The 20,851-nt window shown below is 41.9% G+C and overlaps 2 protein-coding genes across 3 annotated transcripts; both read left to right on the top strand.

Moving 5' to 3' along the window:
- Positions 1-1,265: 1,265 nt before the first annotated feature.
- Positions 1,266-6,067, top strand: zgc:101744 (Receptor expression-enhancing protein 6-like). 2 transcript variants are annotated; one of them, XM_061697124.1, is made up of 6 exons: positions 1,266-1,358; positions 1,472-1,595; positions 3,333-3,426; positions 4,265-4,403; positions 4,767-4,935; positions 5,935-6,067. In XM_061697124.1, exons 2-6 carry the CDS (start codon positions 1,481-1,483, stop codon positions 5,967-5,969), a joined length of 552 nt encoding a protein of 183 aa, XP_061553108.1. In that variant the 5' UTR covers positions 1,266-1,358; positions 1,472-1,480; the 3' UTR covers positions 5,970-6,067. The 2 variants fall into 2 exon arrangements, with proteins under 2 accessions (XP_061553108.1, XP_061553109.1); XM_061697125.1 differs by having other exon boundaries at positions 4,767-4,957.
- A 2,685-nt stretch (positions 6,068-8,752) lies between these two features.
- On the top strand, positions 8,753-20,432 carry diras1b (DIRAS family, GTP-binding RAS-like 1b). The gene is made up of 3 exons (XM_061697395.1): positions 8,753-8,998; positions 16,849-17,197; positions 17,847-20,432. Exons 2-3 carry the CDS (start codon positions 16,889-16,891, stop codon positions 18,132-18,134), a joined length of 597 nt encoding a protein of 198 aa, XP_061553379.1. The 5' UTR covers positions 8,753-8,998; positions 16,849-16,888; the 3' UTR covers positions 18,135-20,432.
- The last annotated feature ends 419 nt before the right edge of the window (positions 20,433-20,851 follow it).

Genomic DNA, 20,851 nt, shown 5'->3' with positions numbered 1-20,851 from the left:
ATGTTGTCTTATTCCAAAATGTAATAAATTAATTTTTTTCCTCAAAATTCTGCACACAACAATGAAAAATGCTGTTTTTAAAAAAAATATATAAAACCATTTTTTTATTTATTGCCAACCTGATGGCACTTGAAAGGTGCTGCAGAGAGGAAGGTGTCATAGGTTTGCCACGCTTGTGGCATCGTAATAATAAAAGGACTTGAGGCTGTAATCAGTTTTGGAATAATCCTGTATCGTAACAAAATGAGGGAAAAGTGAAGTACTGTGAATACTCTGGATATAGATAGACAAACAGACACGGGCAACCACATGGCTGGACTAGATCATCCTTATTTCATCATACTTTTTGTGACAATTTTGATTGGTAGTGTGCCGTGAGATTTTTTTCTAATGTAAAACTTAAAGGTTGGGAAACGCTTCGGTAGGACCTCGGTGTGGTGTGTCCAAAATGAGAGTGTACTTTAATTGAGACCACTTCTGACACCATTGAACGAGTTTAACCTAAATTTTCAGCAAAGATGAGCATAAAAAAAAGTGATTTGAAGCAGTATGATAAGCATGTAACCTGAAATGAAACTTCTTGTGACACAGCAAAGTAGATCTGTTCTTTAACCTGGCTCACCAAGCATTTCACACCAAGCAGTCCTGGACTTTATTTGTATTTTTTGTCTGTATGTGTAATTAAAATAATATTAATAAATTAAATAACTGAAATCCATACAAAATACGAGAAAAATATGTCGTTTTTTTATTTGATCGATTTTGCCGTTGTTTTCTTCTCTAAAATCCCAAATCTCTTTAATCCCAACATGTCAAAATGGTATTTAAAGCACTGCCCGAATGCCTGATGAAGGATAGGGTTTGACACCGGAGCGGATTGAATTAAATGTCAGGTCGTGGGACGTCACGTGGACGCCATTTCTTCAGGTGTGTCATGTGAGTAACAGCGACCCACAGTGGACGCCCTGTGCATTACACTTTGGCCACACGATTAGGCACACCTGCTCGCTCTGATCACAGTCTGCCTGCCGCAGATAATACAAATTATCATCATCATCTTAAAAGAACTGTTGTGTAATGTTCATACTATTATCATAAGATGATGGATTTGATGTCCTTATTGTGTTACTGTGCGTTTTTTATGATGACTACAAAACCCAATTTATTTTTTATTTTTATTTGGTCTTCACCTGTCCACGTGACAGAACGTTACTCTCGTCTCCAATTGGCCAGAGAGCCTCACTCAAGCTCCGCCCCCTGAGTCACAAGTCCCTTTATTGGTCGCCCCAACCGACCGCACCGCTGGTACAGTACAGTGCTGAAAAGTCTCTTTTGGAGGGGCTTATTTTCCTTTCAAGGTAAGTAAAACAACAACCGGCTGCTTGACGCCGAGCCCCCACACAGCAGTAACCGTCTTTTGTGTCATTTGTCACCCTCCCCCGCTTGTTGCTTGTTTTTCGTCGCTTTCCAGCCCCCGAGAATGAGTCCGTTCAAGGAGCGTTTTGTAACTCTCCTCCATGAGAAGAACTTCGTCACCGAGCGGCTGGCGACGCTGGAGCAAATAACGGGAACCAAGAGAGAATATATCGTCTTGGGTACGTCCGTAACGCTCGCTTGGCACCCGACCTGCCTGCTTTATAGTCATGAAAAACAAAAGAAAACAAAACACGTCTGACGGTGACGTTTAATATAAAGGCGACTTCATCGACATCAAGCTAGCGAGTTGCGGTTGATGAGCTAGCCGCGATGACGTCACTGAACGCACATTTGGACATTCTGGAGTTTTCTGCGACTTTTCGCTTCTCCTTCCTCGACTTAAATGCACTGGTGCGAAAAGTATTGTACGCACAAATCTGCACATAAGTAGAAGTGCAGATACCTATTAAAATGGGACTTACAAAAAGTAGAAGTACTGATTGAACACCAAATATACAGACTGAAATGTACAGTAAGTACAAAAGAAAAAAAAATCATTTTGACAGTCAGTTATATACAATATCCGTTCATAGCCATTGTGACCTGCACACAAAATACAGTACAGTGGTGACTAGATGACCAATACGTTCTCTATCTGTTTTTTGAAAAAAAAAGATCAATCCGTCTTGGAGCAATTTTTAATTACCTTTGGAACGCCCTTTTTTTTTTTTTTTTTTTTTTTTTCTTCTCTTTCTCTCATCACCCAAATCAATACACCGCCATGTCTTGGTGTGACATCAGAGGCGCTGTTGGAGACCAAATTTGCTGCATAACTGGTGTGGACAAAGGAATTTTGTAGACTATAAAGTGTCTGTATATTGCTATTATATACCATTTAACTCTCATATGAACGCAACAGCACTCCAAAATATGTTCCATCGCTAATTTGATATGCTCAAAAATTGCTCATTTATTTGTATTTGTCGTGTAATGTTTTTTTTCTTGTTGTCAATTTTATTTTTCAATGTTTATTTTTTGTAATGTTTTTTTTGTCCAATTTATCATTTTCCCTACCATCTGTCATATTTTATTTTAGGTAATTTGTATCATGTGCTAGTATTTTTTAATTTTTTTTCAAAATATTTTTCCATCTGTTTATTTTTATTCTAATACTTAATGTATTTTTCTAATATATACATTTATCCAATTGTTTTAGTATTTTTAAAAAAAGTGATTTGATCATTTATTTGTCAACCATTTTTATTTATTTATTTTGGGAATACATTTTAATAATTTCAAATGTTTGTATCCAAATATTTTTTAATTGTAATTTATGTTCTGATCTTTTCTATGCTTTTCTAATAGTTGTCCATTTCTTTCATCTATTGTTTTCAATTGTTTTTTCATCTTAATATTTTTTTTCAAATACATTTGTACGTGGTTTTCGCCCTAATACATTTTCACATCATTTCCTGTTGCTTTGGTTTTGCACATGCAAATGTTTTCGCTACGGAACATCACGTGCGCTGTCAGGATCCGTCTCCTTGGGGTCTTGAACCGGTTCTTCCTGTTCAGGCTTCAGGTGGAGGCAGCTGGCTATTATTCCTAACCCAAATGAGATGCAACGACATCACATGGTACCGTTCTGCGCCACCACTTTGTGTTCCGTCCCCTTCAGCATCCCCGTTTTGTGTAATATCTGCAAGTCAAATATTTACATTTTGCGGGCAATGCGATGATTCATGTTGCAGGTTAGCGCCGCTGAAAAAGTTTGAGGACACTGTTTGCGCTCCTCCTAATCCTGCTGCTGACATCCTGCTGGCGACACGTCGGCGTGTCATTCAAATTTCCGACTAACATTCCCCGCCCCCTCACTTCCTGTGCAAAAGTTGTGTGCTGTGCTTTCCCCTTTGCAGGTGCGTTGGGTTTCATCGGAGTTTATCTCCTCTTCGGGCATGGCGCCTCGTTGCTCTGCAACCTCATTGGCTTCGTCTATCCGGCCTATTTCTCGTACGTATCAGCTTCGTGGTGACAATTAATCCCAACCTCAATTAATTGTCCGTTTTCACCTGGCATACTGATAGTTCTTCGAAGTTAATTTTCAATTGTTTTGTTGTTGTGATATTTTGTATTTTTATCTAATATTTTAGTAATTTGTTAACATATTTCAGTATTCTTTTCTAATATTTGTTATTTTTCTAACTTTGGTCTTTTTCCCTCTACGATGTTTGTATTTTTTTTCTAATTGTTTTGTGCAGTGTTTTTTTTTTTTTTTTTTTTGGTCAAATGTGTATTTCTCTTCTGTGTAGCCTGTTTTTGCCAAATATACACATTTTTGGGAAATAGACTGCGTGCCCCATTAATTGTCCAAATCGTTTGACTCATCACTTTACATTAATTGTGGAGAAACTGATGATGTGCTTTGACTTTATACATTGTGCGCTACAAATGCGTCTGTACAATAACAGACCTTAGCCCTGAAAATGGACGTCTCATACTCTGCAGTAGATCAGTAAAAGTACCTCTACAGCCTCTATTTGCGAAAATACGGTATTACAAATATTGTCCTGTATCATTTTTTGATTTATCGTTAATTTGTGGAGACGCTGATAAAAATACGTAATTACCATATACAGGCATTACCTCTAATAATAGATGCTTGAGTCGAGAAACACCTTCAGCCGCTATTTGCGAAAATACGCTGTTTATAATAAATATTGTCAAGTACATTTAGAATGATCACCGCTTTTGGGAGAACCTGATGAAAATGCATTTGTCCACCTACTGGCCTTGGTGCTGCCAGTGATCTGTGTACGGGTGATGACTTGGAAGTTGTTCTCTTTTGAAGTATTAAAGCCATCGAGAGCACAGTGAAGGAGGACGACACGCAGTGGCTCACCTACTGGGTGGTGTACGGACTCTTCAGCATCTTCGAGGCCTTCTCCGACATCTTCCTCTTCTGGTTCCCCTTTTACTACGCAGGGAAGGTACATCTGTCTGGGTGTGTGGTCAGCATCCTCTTGTGGGCAATGCGTGCAATGGGATTATCATTTCAACCTTCCCAACGGTCAAAACAGGTTAACTGCTGTATAATAGTACTAAATAAGTCTACATTCAAGTAAAACTATACATCCACCAAATGTTTTGTAGCACTTGTTAACATTCTTAACTGTCATACAGGTGTAGAGTACGACTGAAATAAAATAACTTTTTTCTTTGTAACTTTTAACCTTCCTCTCATAGTTCTTTTGTGGTTATCATAACACATGCTGCAGAGGCTTTACAGGAGTGCGAATACGCCATCTTGACTGTTGAACTGACGCCTGCCGATGAACGGCGTCTCCCCGCAGTGCGTCTTCCTCATCTGGTGCATGGCTCCTGTGACGTGGAACGGCTCCGACATCCTGTACAAGCGCGTCATCCGGCCCTTCTTCCTGAAACACCAGGCCACCGTGGACGGCGTGGTGAGCGACCTGAGCGCCAAGGCCAAGAGCGTGTCGGAGAGCGTCACGCAGGAGGGTGAGATACCAACAGTCTACATGCAAGTACCACCACATTTTACTGTATACATACGGCATGCCGGTGCATGCAGCAGCAGCAGCAGCAGCAGCAGCAGCCGCCTTCTCTCCTGCATGCGTACCTTGGCAAGCATCATCTCACAAGCTTGTACGCCTCATTCATGCTTCTTAATGGACCTCTACAGTGTTTGTATATTTAAAAAAAAAAAAAAAAAAAAGCACCAGGGTACTTCCACCTATAAAATGATTGACTATCCCTAACCTGAACAGGAAAAGGACGGGGGAAAAAAAGGTTTGGGGTTGCGCCCCTGCACATACCCCAACAGGTGTAGGATTGTTTTCAATTTATGTCAAAAAATAAGAAATCCAGCGTTGGTCTGTGGATGTCGTACATAGTTGTAAAGAGAAGATCGCAAGATACGCTCTTACCAGTTGGGCTTGTCATGGGTGGGGAGTGTAGTCTTTGATACATAATGGCTAGTCTGGTTGCTAATGTCAGCTCGATAGTGCGTTATCTTTTTTTTTAAATTATTATTATTAAACTGTCTGTGCCATTAATCCGAGCAACAGAAGTCAATAATTAGCCAGTCCCTCTGTGATGACTTTTCAACTGACACTACACCCATTCAAACACGGCGGTAGAGAAAGCTAAAATCGTCATTCAATCCATTTACCCTGTTTTGGTCAAATGACATAGCTTGGTTTGTTTACCAGTTTTGTTTTTGCCACGCAGAAGTACATGTCGTCCATTCGCAGTGGCACCTCGAAGGTTGCAGTGCGGCAGCTCCAAGGCCATGTGGAGTCATTAGCATTACCTTTGTTTTAGGTCATTACACTTGGCTCACACGCGCTGACGAAAACGCTAATCTTCATTGTTTTTATTTCGGTGGGCGGGGTTTCTGTTAAATTTGAACAAACTCTGACTGAATGTCTTTTTTAAGTCTTTTAAAAAATTATATCTATATGTAAAATACTTTTTTCCCCCCTCTTTTGTCTTCAGCTGTTAATCGGGCTCTCAACCACAAGGACCAGTGAGGAACATGGGAACAGTGTGTGTGTGTGTGTGAGAGAGAGAGAGAGTGTGTGTTTTTGTTTGTCAAAGGAATAAAAAAAAAAAAAGCCTTAAAACAATACTACCGTGGGTACAATCAGCACAGAATGTGACAATGTGGTAAACAATCAACTGGGCTTGAACACTCCTGGAAGTTTCTGAAACTCCATTTCAGTCTGGAAACCAAAAGCTATGATACGAATGATGGCACAATTTGCGTTCATCTTAAAAGCATGGCTCGCATTAATGAAGGAGCTTTTTAAAAAATTTTCACCATAATGTCATCTGATCGTGAGGACGCAATAAACTGGAACTGTGATCAAATCTCACAACTTTCTCACTTTTTTGCATTTTGTTTGCCCCTGTTGACAAAAATATACACGGAGGCTAACATTAGCTTTGCCTCAAGTTTCATATGTGCAATCACAGACCCGTTTGCAACTGGAAAAAAATAAAATGTGGTTTATTTCAAATTCAAAACGGGTATACATTTCATCTGTGCACAAAATGGCTGTTTTGAAAGAACGAAACCAACAAACCGTGGTTGTCTTTCGCACACAAAATTAAATTTCATGAAAATTTACTGTAAATGAATGACTTTTGCTGTTGCCTTTCACTTTGGAGAGTTCTACTATCATTTTCACGAGACCTTTTAAAATGAAATCTCTATTTTTCAACCATATCAGTATTTTTGAAATATTTGTTGTATTTAATAGCTTTTTTTCCCTTAAAATGTAATTGAAAAATGTTTTTTTCATATTTTTTTTTTTTTTTTTTTTTGTGTCTCCCCCCCACCATTATTATTATTTTTTTTTTTTAAACTAGCCCTTAGAAGCATCCCCCCCTCTATGCCTTGAGAGCACGTTTATGGCCCTTCAGTGGGTCCAACTGCCCGGACGTAAATTTGTGTTTTGCTGTGTTCACGCTCGAGAGGCCTTCAATGGGATGCACTTTTTATGTGTCAGGCGCACTGCAGAGAATGTGCCGGAAATGGTGGACCCAGGTCACGCACGCAGACACAAGCATGTGCCTGTGTTTACTCTTTAACACTAAATGGGCATAGGCTCCTGTACTATATCCCCTTATGTATGTATAGATATACATATATATGTCTCTGTGTGTGTGTGTGTGTGCACGCGTACATGTTTCTTAATTCGGTATTATTTTTTTATTATTTCCAGACTATTTTTCAACCAAAGAAGACTTTTAAAAATGTTTCCCCCTATTTTTTTTTTGATAGCTTATGGAAGCATTTCTTTCACGTTATTTTTATATATTTGTTTGCTGGTGACTTGTAAAAATGATTTGAAGTGTATTTGAATGTCTCCTTCTCATGTAGTTTATCGAGGAAACAATTTAAGAAGACGTTACATCGAACATAAAGGAAATCTATTTTAACTAAAAAAATAGGGCGATTGGGGGAAGACGGGACGTTCAAAATTACATATTTAGGTCATTTCCTTGTACAAATGTTTATTTCGTGTAGTTCCGCTGACTATCGATAGGGGGTGGCAAAGCATTGGCTGTCTGCTATGGTGAGTCATTCCTAAAAATCGGTTGTGGTCTTTCAAATAGCACCAATCGTGGCGCTTTATTGAATCTAATATCCAATGACAATAATGTAATTTTGTGTTGACAAGCTACAGAGCAAACCACCGGCGCACAACTTTGGCTTGTGTTCCTGTTCCACATGCAATAATGGGGGTCCTTCCTCCCGCTGTCCACGGTGCTGAGACCCTTTCTGAGGTCGCTGTCTGCGGTGCTGATTCAGCGCTAAACAAACCGGAAGTGGTAATAGGACTGGCCCCCATTGGAAAAGCTGTCCAGCTCACGTGTCATGGTCCACAGAGATTACTATGCATTGGACAGCATGAATAGGGACAGTTACCCTTTCCAGTTTCAGCTCGTCTTTTGGCTTTGCCCCCCTTAGCCAAATAAAATAATAATAATAATAATCCAAAACATTCTATCTTTTTCTTATTTCTGTTTGTGACTATCAAAACTTTTTTTCACCGATTTTTGTGTATATCTTTCTTATTCTTTAAAACTTGTTTTTTCCCCCAATTATTAATTCTTCCAGCTTTTTCAGACAGTTTTCATTAACTATTGGAAGCAGTTTTCTGATTTTTGTAAAAAAAAAAAAAAGTTCGTTTGACCTCATTTGTGCATGCTTTAAAATGGCCCTAAAATCCAAAATATTGTGGCAATGGTTTTGATATTGTCAGATATTTAAGTGACCATAAGTAGAGATGTCCAGATACATTTTGGTGACGAGTGATTAGAGGTTTGTGGCATTAAGTGACGTTAAGGTTTTTCTAAATGGTGATTATTTAGACTCGCTGGTGGCCCGCCCGGTCTCCAGGAGACTTCAGGGAAACGTCTCCGCAACCGGCGATTGGCCATCAAGTTGCCAACGAGATACTGGGGAATTAATGCCAACACACAACGCAAAGCACCATAGACGGGCTACCGACAATAGTGTAGAGTGCTATTTTTATTATTAAAAAACACGCAAACATTTTGTTTTTTTGCGGGGCCGGAAAAAATGAATGACGTTTGCGATGAATTCAGTTGGGAAAGATGACATGACATAAGAACCATTATTCAATTTTTGGTAGCCATACATACAGTAAAGTACTTTATTGAGGTATTTATTTATCAGGGCCAAAAGCACAGCGTAGGAAGGGAGCGGAAAGCAAGGGAAAGGAGGAGGGGCAAAAAGAGAGAGACGGAGAGGAGGAGGAGGAGGAGGAGATGGAGTGAGAGAGCGAGAGAGGGAGGGGGCGAGTCTACCGTGGCGGAAACCCGGACGATGATGAGCTCGACGTGAAAGCGAGTTCACGATGCTTTAAAAAAAAAAAAAAGACAATCTCTCTCTGTCTATTTTCTTTTTATCCTTTTTTTTCTTTAACCATCTGACTCAAGGTTGTTTTGTTTAGTTTTTGTTTTTGTTGTTGTTGCTATTTTTGCTGCCTGTGACGACGACGACGACGAGGAGGAGACGTGCACGCAGGTACGACCATCTCTGTCACACGCACGCACACAGTTGTGTTACATGTGTCATGTGGAGCCATGTTGGAGCGGTATGCATGCAGGGGGGATAATCTAGAATTTCTTTGAGGGAAGGCGTTGGAGAAGGGGGGGGGGGTTAACTATGCAAAAATAAGGTTGCCGCTGTGAGATGGCGCTCCCCGGTATTTATGAATGAGCGCTGTAATGGCGCCCTTTGTATCCTTCCTTCCATCCTTCCTTTTTGCGGTCTTCCTTCCTTTGTCATCGTGACGCATGAAACCGCTACGGTGATGGTGACTATGTTGATGGCGGTGATGGCAGGGGTGGTTATTAATCCTCCAATCTGGCTAAACCTGCGGTTTTTTAAATTATTATTTTTTTTTAATAGCAAGAGGTATTGCGTTTAATGAAACGCCGCGTTTCACATCATTATCAAATTCGTGGTTAATTTTTGGCCAGTCCTTTAAGAGTTTAAAAAAAAAAATGGTTTTCACAAAAACTAAACCGGCGTGAATACTTTCCATATTGATTTTTGTAAATTTTTTGCCATCCTTTTCAGAGTTATAAAAATGATTTTCACTATATATTTATATAAACATATATATATATATATATATATATATATATATATATTTAGAGAGAGAGAGAGAGAGAGAGAGAGAGAGAGAGAGAGAGAGAGAGAGAGAGATTGTCAATCCATAGAATACTCTCCCAAAAGTCTTGGGCATCATTCAGATATTATTTATGTAAAAGTAAGACAAGCTTTTATGTTCTTTTTGGTCAGCAGCCGTTTTCGCTTTGCAACTCTGCCATGGACGCCATTTTTGCCCAGTCTCTTTCCAATGTTTGAGTCTCTGATCTTAACTGATGAAAGGGAGGCCTACAGTTCTTTAGATAAGTGGTTCCCGACATTTTTCCTGCCACGCCTGGTTCATAGAAGTACATATATTTCGCGGACTGGCAACCATCTGTCGGCCATTCCTGAAGCTAATCGCCGACAGCGCATGCTTGTTGCCCTGTAACTTTCCCTGAAGCTAATAGTGGTGGGAGGTTCCTTTTTGAGCCGGATGAATCCTCGCTATGCTCTTGGGGTAATTTTTGTTGGCCGGTCACTCCTGGGAAGGTTCACAACTGTTCCACGTTTTCTCCTTTTGAGGGTAATGGCTCTCGCTGTAGTTCGCTGGAGTCCTAAAACTTTAGAAACGGCATGTTCGAGACCTTGTGCTCCTCCAGCTTCCATGTCAGGATGCCCCACAATCCATCACCTTAACCGTGCGGCCCAGTTTTCCAAGAGAAGAGATCCTGCTCTGCTTTGTGTTTGCATTTATGGTTCTCTCAATCCATAACATTTGATCATTATAGCACATTTCATGCATAAAGAAAATCCAACCCAAAGTGCTTCACAGAGATAAAACCCCAATTAAAGTAGCAGGAAATATGCATACTGTAAATAAATACAGTAAATAATACAAAATCAGTTAAAAGCTAAAACCAAACAGTTGAGTCTTGAGCCTCTTTTTAACCCATTCGCTGCCATTGACGGCTTTCGAAGTCAAATATCCATGTTAACTGGGGAGGCTGGGAGTTTTAAAAGCATCGAACATTCTGCATTCCTGATGCCCCCGAATGCAGGCTCACCGTAAGGTTTTGTTCAAATTTTTGGAATAGGACTTCAGGACCCGCGAGGGTTTGATATGATAAAAGCATATCAGATAGATGTGATGGCCCAAGACTGTTAAGACACAATTGATGGTGAAACACACGGGTAAGCCGATGCAATCATTTCACAAGCAGAACGAACTACATCTGCAGCGCCACACCAAGAAACGCCCACCAGCGTGCTTCGTCCTCCTCACCCGTTTGTCGCCACACACGTTACGTCTCTCTCGGTCTCATCTGACTGACCACAGGAAGCTTCCTCTTTGGTGGACTAGGGTTGGGCGCCGTTTGAAATTTTTACCGATCCTGGTCCCGATTCCAGTTCCTTATTTCCATCCCTGCTCCCGACAATCCTCGATTCTTTTAGAGGGCTGGGTCGAAGAAGTTTGCACGGTTTAAAAACAAGTGTGTCCGAATTATGAACATCCATTTTCCTAGCAGCCCGCAGCATAGACTAAAATGAACATTTGACTCGGGGTTCTTGATAACCAGTATCAATAGCAAACCTATGAACTAAAAGGCAATGTGTGTGGAACTAACCCAATTGATTTAATATTCATTAATTCATGTTTCAGCTAAAAGTGAAATATAGCATTTTTAAAAATAAGGATTTAATACTGCCTTATCACATCAAATGGTTTATATGTGCAAGTTTTACCTGGACTTCCTGATTTCAGCTTGTGGCCTTTTATTTTGAAGGGTACGCACCAGAATTCTGCATTTTAGCACGAAAAGTAACTTGACATGACAGCGGTGAATTTTGAAAATGAAAGTCAAATTTGACGGCAAGTCAAGGGGCAATGAATGGAACCCAATGCTCTAAAACGATTCCTGCACCGACCCGCCGCTGAAGGTTACTGTTTGTGATCCTGCGAGACAACATTTATGTGAATGGCGTCCCAATTCGTTGTGATGTAAAGTTGCTAGTTTGACCTTTGGTGAAGTTTTAGCTCAATGTTAAGCTCGCAAGGAAAATGTTTATACTTTCTTTCCAGTATGTTAAAATATATATATATATATATATTTTTTTTTTTTCCTGTCTGTCCAGATGTTACTATTTTCGAACACACCGGGGAGAGTGTCGTGTTCCTGTTGATGTCTTTGAGAGTTATTATTATTATAATATTTTTTTTTTGCACCCACGACATGGCCTACACCCCGGTCGGATCACGCGCCATCCAGAGCAGGATTCCCCGTCTTTGTTTGCCGTCTGCGTAGCATTGGGCCGCGGCTTGAACGGAATTAGCGAGAAGAGAGAACGCGGCTGAGTGGATCCAAGCGGTTGGCTTCGCATCCCATCTGCCACTGTGGGCGGCTGCGTCACGTGGATACATCCTAAAAATAAATAGTTCATTTGGAAAATATTGAAAAAATAATACAATTATCGAATTCATTAATATATATTTTGGGGTGGCGGCACGGGAGGGGAGTGGTTAGCACATCAGGTTCAAATCCCGGCCCCGCCTGTGTGGAGTTTGCATGCTCTCCCCGTGCCTGCGTGGGTTTTCTCCGGGTATTCCGGTTTCCTCCCACGTCCCCAAAACATGCATGCGAGGTTAATTGAAGACTAAAAATTGCCCGTAGGTGTGAATGTGAGTGCGAATGGTTGCTTGTTTCTCTGTGCCCTGCGATTGGCTGGCGACCGGTCCACGGTGGACCCCGCCTCTCGCCCGAAGACAGCCGGGATGGGCTCCAGCACGCCCGCGACCCTCGTGAGGAGAAGCGGCTCAGAAAATGGATGGATGGATGGATGGATGGATGGATGGATGGATATTTTGGCGTGATTTTTGCAAATGTGTTTACTTTTAAACACAAGAGCCACCGAAAAAAACAGAAGCTCAAATGTGTAGGTAAAATCATTTATTTCAATAATCAAATGAGTCATGCTCATTTTTAAACTGCATTATTAACAATTAATTGATTGTAATTAACACAAAATATACAATGACATAAACAGTACGTACAATGTTTATGTCATTAGTTTATAAAATTATTCTACAAAATTGCATGTAAATTTAGCAATATTTATTTTATAATGTCAAATTGTTTATTTTACTAACTTTTTTACAATTTTATTGCACAGCAATATAAATTAAGGTTAAATGTCTATGTAAAATGATTTTACTGTGTTTTTTTTAATTATAAGGCAACTAACAAAAGTACATTTATTATATGTAGTTTAAGTTATTTATGGTTCATTGAATGAAGTCAATTAACCAATTTAATTAGATAAATTAATTAAATACATTAAAATGTACCAACTTTACACTAAACTAAACTAAAAATGACAAATATTTTAGGACTCTTGTCAAACTGGTGGCCCCGGGGCCAGATCCGGCCCACCAACTCATTTTATTTGGCCCGCGAAAGCAAATGAAAATTGCTAATAGTGTTCCAATGTAATAATGTTGAGCTATTGCAAGCATTTTTTGTTTCCAATCCCGCTTTGAAAAGAAATGTAGAAGTTAAAAACATGTTTTTAGAGGCTTCTGATTTCACACTTTGTTGTGTATATCTAATTATATGAGGTGATAATTCCTTCATACGGGTTCACAGTCATAACGGCCCTCCGAGGGAAGTCATAACTACGATGTGGTACGTGACAAAAAGGACTTTAACACCCCTGATGTCGGTGATTGGTGGGATGCATGTGGCCCACAGGCCATACTTTGCCCACCCCCGCTGTAACAGAAAATGTGTAAAAAGTGAAACGGAATTCTTTGTGGATGCACGGCAGTGAGGGAAAAAGAAAAACCTGTGAAACACGGACAGTTGCACCGTATTAGCGACGGGGGGGATCCAATGCGGCTGTTTATCGTGGCGAGCTGCGGTATTAGCAGCTTCTTAGCGAGAGATGCTCCGGCTTGCCCGGGTCAGGCTTATACGCGGCGCTAATACACACGCTACACACTAATTACACCGCACACTTACATGCAGTCGCGTCAAATGCTGACTCTTCATGTTTACCGTCTGAGGAAGATGAAAACACCAAGCGTTCGACAAAGATGGCAGCCTCCGTCTCACACACATACTAAACATAAGGAGCTTTGTGATCATAATGCTAGTTTTTACAGAAACATGGAACTTGTTTGCACAGGTTAGGGACCAAGCCCCGACACCAAAAGCAAACATTCGCGAGTAATTGCTGTGCAGACCTGTCTATGTGGCGCATGCAGCGAATTCCATAACTACATAGAGGTGTGAATTACTCCGCACAAGCTACTAAAAGTTGCATAAAAATAATCAAAAGTTGAGGTAAAAGTAGATCATAAATTTGGGTTAAAAAAGTTGGGTTAAAGAACATAGTTTGGTTAAAAATATTTGTGTACTACAAACAAAAAATGGCAACAACAAAAAACAAGTTGCAAGAAAAGTGAACTAATTTTGGGCACGAAAATGGTTAAAAAAAAATTGGGTAAAAAAATGTGGGTTGTCAATTACAAATATTTGGGTAAAAAAATGGTTTGAAAAAGGTTGGGGTGGTGGAACATATAGTTGGGGTAAAAAAAATTGTAGGACAAAAAAAACATTTGGGTTGAAAAATTGGGTAACAACAAATTTGGGTAAAAAAAAAAAAAAGAAAAAAAGAAGTTTGAAAACAAACAAGCAAAATTGTGAGTAGAAAAACAAAAACAATCAGGTTAAAAATAATGATAATAAATAAATAAATAAATGGCTCTGGATCTTGGCCCAGCCCGGCTCCCAAGTCATGGGTGGAGTTACTCAGAAATGTGAGGTTCATAATGCCACATAGCGATGCGTCATGTTCCCGTTTGTTTTCGCGGATCGCCACCCGGGCGCGTCGGGCTCTGCGAGCGCTTTCTTGCAGGAAGGCGCGCGGAAATTTGAAGTCTTGGGAATTGGGTCAATGCAGACAGTGGAGGTTAAGCTCGGCGATTAGCGGCTAAGCCCAGACCACAGTGTTAGGATCTCGTGCAACACGCGCGCGTTCACACACGCGCACAATGGTTTGCGCAAAGTACGGGCTGCGGGCCACTTACAGCCCGCTGATTTTTTTTAACCTGGCCCACCGAGCATTTACAGACGTGTCCGATGATATTTTTTTTGCATTCATTTTGCCCATTTGTGCCTTAAGATTGGTTACGAGCTAAAATGTATTTATTCGTTTTTTAAAAAATCCATTTACCTGATTAAAGAATTGATTGATTGATTTTCTGGAAATAGCATAGTAGCATAAAAACATTAAATAATAATACATGTAATGTTTTTTATTTGTAAAAAAGATGAATTATAATGACAAAAATAATGAGAATTCATATAATTGTTCCTAGTTTTTACTCAAATGAACTATATTACATATTTAACATGTATTTTGAAAAATGCATTTATCATTAAAGAAGTAAGGATTTGAATTCGTGTTAAAAAGTAGAAATTGACGCTAGCTTGAATTTGGGGCTATGTTTTGTGTCGTCTGTAGTTTCAAGCGCTGCTTGCACTAACAAACATGTCTGCAAAAAAAGAGGAGCAGTCAAGTCAGCGTTGCCAACCTAGCTATCTGCTATAGCAACTTAAGACTCCCACTCAGATACAGATAACATGAGCGGAATGCTTTGCATTTTTGCTTTTTTTTTGCGGATGACGAGGAAGGAGCCCGGCGGAAGGCGCCCACAGGAGCCGATCATTGCCCAAGACATGGCGTCCCGTTTTACGTCGCAAATATTGCACGATGCCTCTTGCAGAGGTCGCCTGTCCGAGAACACCAAAGCGAGCGGGCGTGATGATGTTCATTCATAAGAGATCTCATTTATACACTGTATATATTTTAGTAAAGAGACATTTTTCCAACAGCTTGTTAGTTACATAGTTTAGTCAGTTTTGGAGTTGATAGGTGAATTTGTTCATAAGGTAGTGTGTTTTGGTTAGTTGGCCTGTTATTGAGTCATTTGTCTGCTCGTTAGTTGCTGTGTTGCTCGGCCCATGCACGCGCGTCGGGTTGGTGTTTGTGAGCGCGGCATTGCGGCGGCGTGACGGTGACGAAAACGCTGGCTGTCGTGAGTCACGATGAGGGGGGGCAACAAAATTGCACATTCCTCCCACGGCATGCTGGGAAAGAGGCTGCAGCTACACACATTCAGGCTTGTTTGAGTGTGCGTGTCTGTGACCGAATCTGTTGATCCGGTTTGGCCAGCGGCGCCTCAAATAGGCGTGCTCGCATACTGTCTCCATCCGCCGCATTCCAATATCCCCGATTAAAAGCGGGATAGCTCCGCACGGCGCGTGGTTTTAATCACGCTCTTGATCTGCTGGGCGGCCATTGTCTTTCGTGGCTGATGCTAATGCGCGCCGTGTCGAGTGGCTCTCGCCGGGCAAATTATGTGCATATGTAGCCACGGCAGAAGGTGACGTTTCCTCGGCGGCTGGGAAATAAGGAGGCGGAAGGAAGGATGGATGGATGAGCAGAATGATGTTTTTTTGTTTTTTTTGTTATGGGTGCCAAATGGGTGACCGGCCGCACAAGATGCATTTGTCGCATTAATTCACTAAAAGGAGCTCCGCTTTTCAAGTGGGATGGGATGGGAGTGGGTGGTTTGCTAAGGGAGGGGGGAACAAAAAACAGTTGGCCTGCCGTGTGTGTCACCTGTGTGTGTGTGGAGGTCTAATTTTAGCTGCATGAAAGCGGTGGAGGGGGAGGCGGGGGGTGGGGGGGGAGTGGTGATGATTGGAGGTGGCGTCGTCACGGAGCCGACTCCTGGGAGGAAAAGAAAGCAGGGGGAGAAAAAAAAAAAACGTGGGCAGGATGGTATCCAGACAGACAGTCAGACGAGCCCCCCCGTCCACCGTTGGGAAGCACACAGGCCTTCGCTTATTGATCAAGCAGCAACAACACTGCAGGAGGGAAAAGGAGGAGGAGGGGGAGGGGGATGTTCCAGACGCATCATTTCCAAGGCGCCGCCGACTGAGCCGAAAAGACCATTTGGGAGTTAAGATGCATCCGTGGAGGTTAGTTAGTTGCTCAGTTGGATGGTCAGCTTGTGTATTGGTTGATTTGTTTGATCGGTCGGTCAGTTGAATGACTTGGTAGTTTGTTTGGGTGGTTTGTTTGTTAGTCGCTTGTTTAGGGAAGTGGTTGTTTTCGATGTGTTAGTTAGTTAGGTAGTTTGTTGGAAGAACAGATGTGAACCACGGATTAAAAAAAAAAAAAAAAACACCAAACACCGCGACTGTCCTCAGGTGTGAGTGTGTCTGAAGCCCGAAAGGCGGCGGAGCCAGAATGCCGGAGCAGAGCAACGACTACCGCGTGGTGGTGTTCGGGGCGGGCGGCGTCGGGAAGAGCTCCCTGGTGCTGCGCTTCGTCAAGGGCACCTTCCGCGACACCTACATCCCCACCGTGGAGGACACGTACCGCCAGGTGATCAGCTGCGACAAGAGCGTGTGCACGCTGCAGATCACCGACACCACCGGGAGCCACCAGTTCCCCGCCATGCAGCGCCTGTCCATCTCCAAGGGACACGCCTTCATCCTGGTCTACTCCATCACCAGCAAGCAGTCGCTGGAGGAGCTCAAGCCCATCTACCAACAGGTGCGTATAGCGAAGCCTTCTCCGATCTCGTGGAGCCGACTCATTCGAATCTTCATTCCGTGACCGAGCCCTTAACTCAATTGACTCACCAATATTTGATTCATCTTCTCCACACATCCTAAACACACCACCATGTTTGTTACATTTTTATGAACAAACACAAATCCTGCTGGATTGTAAATGATCAATGTAGAAATAAAAGCTACGAGGAATCGCTACGCTTCATTGGCTGCCGTTAAAGGAGAGCAACTCCAAGCCGCCTGTGACTTCAACCCTGTTGAGAACCTTTGGCGCATCCTCAAGCAAACGATTTATCAGTTCCCATCCAAACAGAAGCTTCCGGAGGCTCGTCTGATATCACGAAAAGAAACTCAAGCAGAAACAATGAAAACAAACCAAAATTTCAATGGATGTAAGAATTGTGAAGCTGCTATCCAAAAAAGGATCCTGTGTCAAAATGCAACTTGACCTGTTACGGTGTTTTTCTGTCAATGCAGCAAATTCAGCACATGGCAAATTTGCAGTTCTTTAAAACCTGAAAAAAAAAAAAAAAAAGGTCTCGAATTGAATGCAGTGTAGACGCTCGCTGAGGGTTGAGATGATGATTCTGGAGCAGATCCGCCGCTGATCCAACTGTGCTGGTCCTCAGGTGCTGGCCATCAAGGGCAACGTGGAGGCCATCCCCATCATGCTGGTCGGCAACAAAAGCGACGAGACCCAGCGAGAGGTGGACACCAAGGACGGCGAGGCGCAGGCCGGCCAGTGGAAGTGCGCCTTTATGGAGACGTCGGCCAAGACCAACCACAACGTCACCGAGCTCTTCCAGGAGCTCCTCAACCTGGACAAGAAGCGCAACATGAGCCTCAACATCGACGGCAAGCGCTCGGGCAAGCAGTCGCGCGCCGAGAGACTGAAGGGCAAGTGCAGCGTCATGTAAGCCGCGGCCACGACTCAAACAGGAATCTCCCGTCATTCGCATCCTCCTCCCAATCGCGACTCGGCGGTAGTTTCGTACCGCCGGTCAGAGCGTCCGAAGGGATCGTCCAATCCGCCCAACACATAAACCCATCGCGTAGACAAGCTAGATGTAAAAGAACTCGGTTTTCCTGTGAGGTGGGAGAGCATGAACGCCACACAAGAAGGATGTAAATAAATGCCATTTGCAACCAGATTCCCATTCCCTGTACAACAACTCGCAGACAACCCAAAACTACGACAATGCTCTCGAGTCATTTATCACCCAAAGTGGTAAACGCACACGCCGCACGACGCAACGATCCTTTTAAGACTCTCCTGAAAGCGGGATGGATTTACGGAACATCGGGAAACCGGAGCGCTCCAGCGGCCTCGTCTCACCTTGCTTGCTTTTTTTCCTCGAGACGAACGATTCAGGGGAATGATTATTGCCAAACTGGTGAGACTCAAAAAGGAATTTGGGGGTTTTGAAGGTCAAGAATGTCCAGGGTTTTATTTTTTTATTATTTTTGATGCTTTAAGTCAAAACACACACACACACACACACACACACAAAAGAAAAACAAGCACACATAAGTATGACAAAAAAGATGGATGTATATTTATTTTGCTGGTGCAACCTGAATCTGTAATTTTTTTGTCACTTCCTCCTCTCGCACTCATCCACATATCATTAGTCTAGTTTACACAGAGACCCTGCAAAATGGCCACTTTCACACAGCGACACGGCATCCCATCCTCAGGTCGTGAGATGACATCGATATATATACGCCATCCCGCCGTCAGATAATTATTTCTCGAAAATCTGCAATTGCTTTCGACATAACGGGGCGAGAGAAGTGAGGTGTCGGGTGTTCAACTTCACACCCCTTTTCCCCGGGCATTGAGGACGACGCTTACACACAGGCGCCGTCCCACCTCTTTTACGGCTCTTGCCTCTTTCTTACAGAGATCCTGCTAAAATTCCCACAACAGGCGACCCGGCATTTGCCCGCATTTTACACAGAAAATTGGTGGGTCGACTTCGGACTCCCATTTCCGTGTCCATACCGGCCAAAACAAGGCAGTGTAAAAGGGGGCTGTTGTGATGATTATATTACCTCACATGCACTCAAATGACCCACCGATGCAATCATAATCCACTCCACCCACGCACACACACATTGCACTTTACGGCATGAACACACATCATACGCATACATTCTACACGCCAACCTTTATCGCACACAAAAAGCACAATACTTTTTTACCTGTTTCTACCTTTCTTTCTTTTTTATTTTGAGCTTTTTTTTTCTTTTACCCCCACCCTTCTTCAGTCACCAGTCCCGAGGAACAATCACGTCCCCCTTCATCGCCGCTCGCTCTCCAGTTCTGCTGATCGCCAACGTGCGTGTGGGTGTGTGTGTGTATAATATATCAATATTTATACACGTAGTTGAAACCAGACGTTGACATACACTATATAAATGACACATACGCTGGTTTTTTTCCCTTTCTTACTGTCTGACTAAACTTTTCCTGTTGTAGGTCTATTAGATTACCAAAATTGTTTAGATTTTTTTAAATGCCAGAATAATATAATCGTTTTTTTGTTGTTTTGTTTAAAGACAATTGACCTAAAACAGGAATTTTTTTGTCTGATTTCATGTCAGTGAGAAAAGAAAATAGCCCATGTGTCTGTATAAGGACACCAAACTGACACACATGCACACACACACACACACACACACAAAATATTTAAAAAAAAAAAAAAAAAAAAAAAAAAAAAAGCACAGCTCTTTTGAGAGCTCTTTACGTGTGCAGCAGAATCAACAGGAAAGGAGAAGAAAATGTAACCCACTGGTGAAAACGTCATCACCGGTGGGGAGGGAAATGTCACAATGTACTGTAATATATATACACTGCTTGCATATATGCGTATATATAACTGTATTTGTTGCATCCAATTGTCATTTCACTGAAAGAAATGTTCATTTCTTTCCTTTGACGTGTTGTATATTTTTGCACCACGACGTGAGGTCCTCTTTTAAAGTCTGCATTATGATACCGTAACAGAGCAGGAGTCCCCAAACTTATCACGCCATTGGCGTCACATAATAAAAACCACCTGACTGATCAAAATGAACCTGTGACCCATTTTGGGCCCGCAACGCTCAGTTTGGGAAACGCTGTCATCGATGTACCTTTTACTTGTTAGATACCAGGCATTCTCAGATGTACTACCTCCCCCCCCCCCCCCCCACCCTCCTTTTTTTTTTTTTTTTTTAAATATTAACTCATTTAAAAAAAAAAATTAAAAATAAGAAAAAAAAAAAATTGGTCATATACAACGACAAGCGGGTTTAGCGGTGGCACATTCAACGAAAAGTAAGGCACTGTAATTAGTAGGGAAAACAAGTAAGATTTTTTTTTTTAAATGGTATCAATAAATGTTTACAAAACAATATATCACAATATGACCCTGAATCACAATGTCGAAGCGAAACTGGCAAACTAACCGCTAGTTTGCTTCCCGTTTTGGGGTGTGTGTAGCTTTAATATGCGCATGCGCAAACCTGCCACAGGTGCACGGAGGCGACACTCATGATATAATATAACAATATTCAGATAGTGACGTTCTTTGAATGTTTCAATTATCCTTATCGTGTTTGACCTTTCAACTGTGCCGCTGCGAGTGAT

The sequence above is a fragment of the Phycodurus eques genome, chromosome 14 (assembly GCF_024500275.1).
Source record: "Phycodurus eques isolate BA_2022a chromosome 14, UOR_Pequ_1.1, whole genome shotgun sequence".
Classification (NCBI taxonomy): domain Eukaryota; kingdom Metazoa; phylum Chordata; class Actinopteri; order Syngnathiformes; family Syngnathidae; genus Phycodurus; species Phycodurus eques.
Note: the sequence above shows the minus strand (reverse complement) of the source record. Positions and strands in the feature narration are given on the sequence as shown.

Excerpts from the sequence above, each read along its gene's own strand:
- zgc:101744 (XM_061697124.1), top strand. The coding sequence starts at position 1,481 with ATGAGTCCGTTCAAGGAGCGTTTTGTAACTCTCCTCCATGAGAAGAAC. Across the intron at positions 3,427-4,264 it reads GTCTATCCGGCCTATTTCTC|TATTAAAGCCATCGAGAGCA; the intron begins GTACGTATCAGC and ends TCTCTTTTGAAG. Across the intron at positions 4,936-5,934 it reads GGAGAGCGTCACGCAGGAGG|CTGTTAATCGGGCTCTCAAC; the intron begins GTGAGATACCAA and ends TTTTGTCTTCAG.
- diras1b (XM_061697395.1), top strand. The coding sequence starts at position 16,889 with ATGCCGGAGCAGAGCAACGACTACCGCGTGGTGGTGTTCGGGGCGGGC. Across the intron at positions 17,198-17,846 it reads TCAAGCCCATCTACCAACAG|GTGCTGGCCATCAAGGGCAA; the intron begins GTGCGTATAGCG and ends GCTGGTCCTCAG.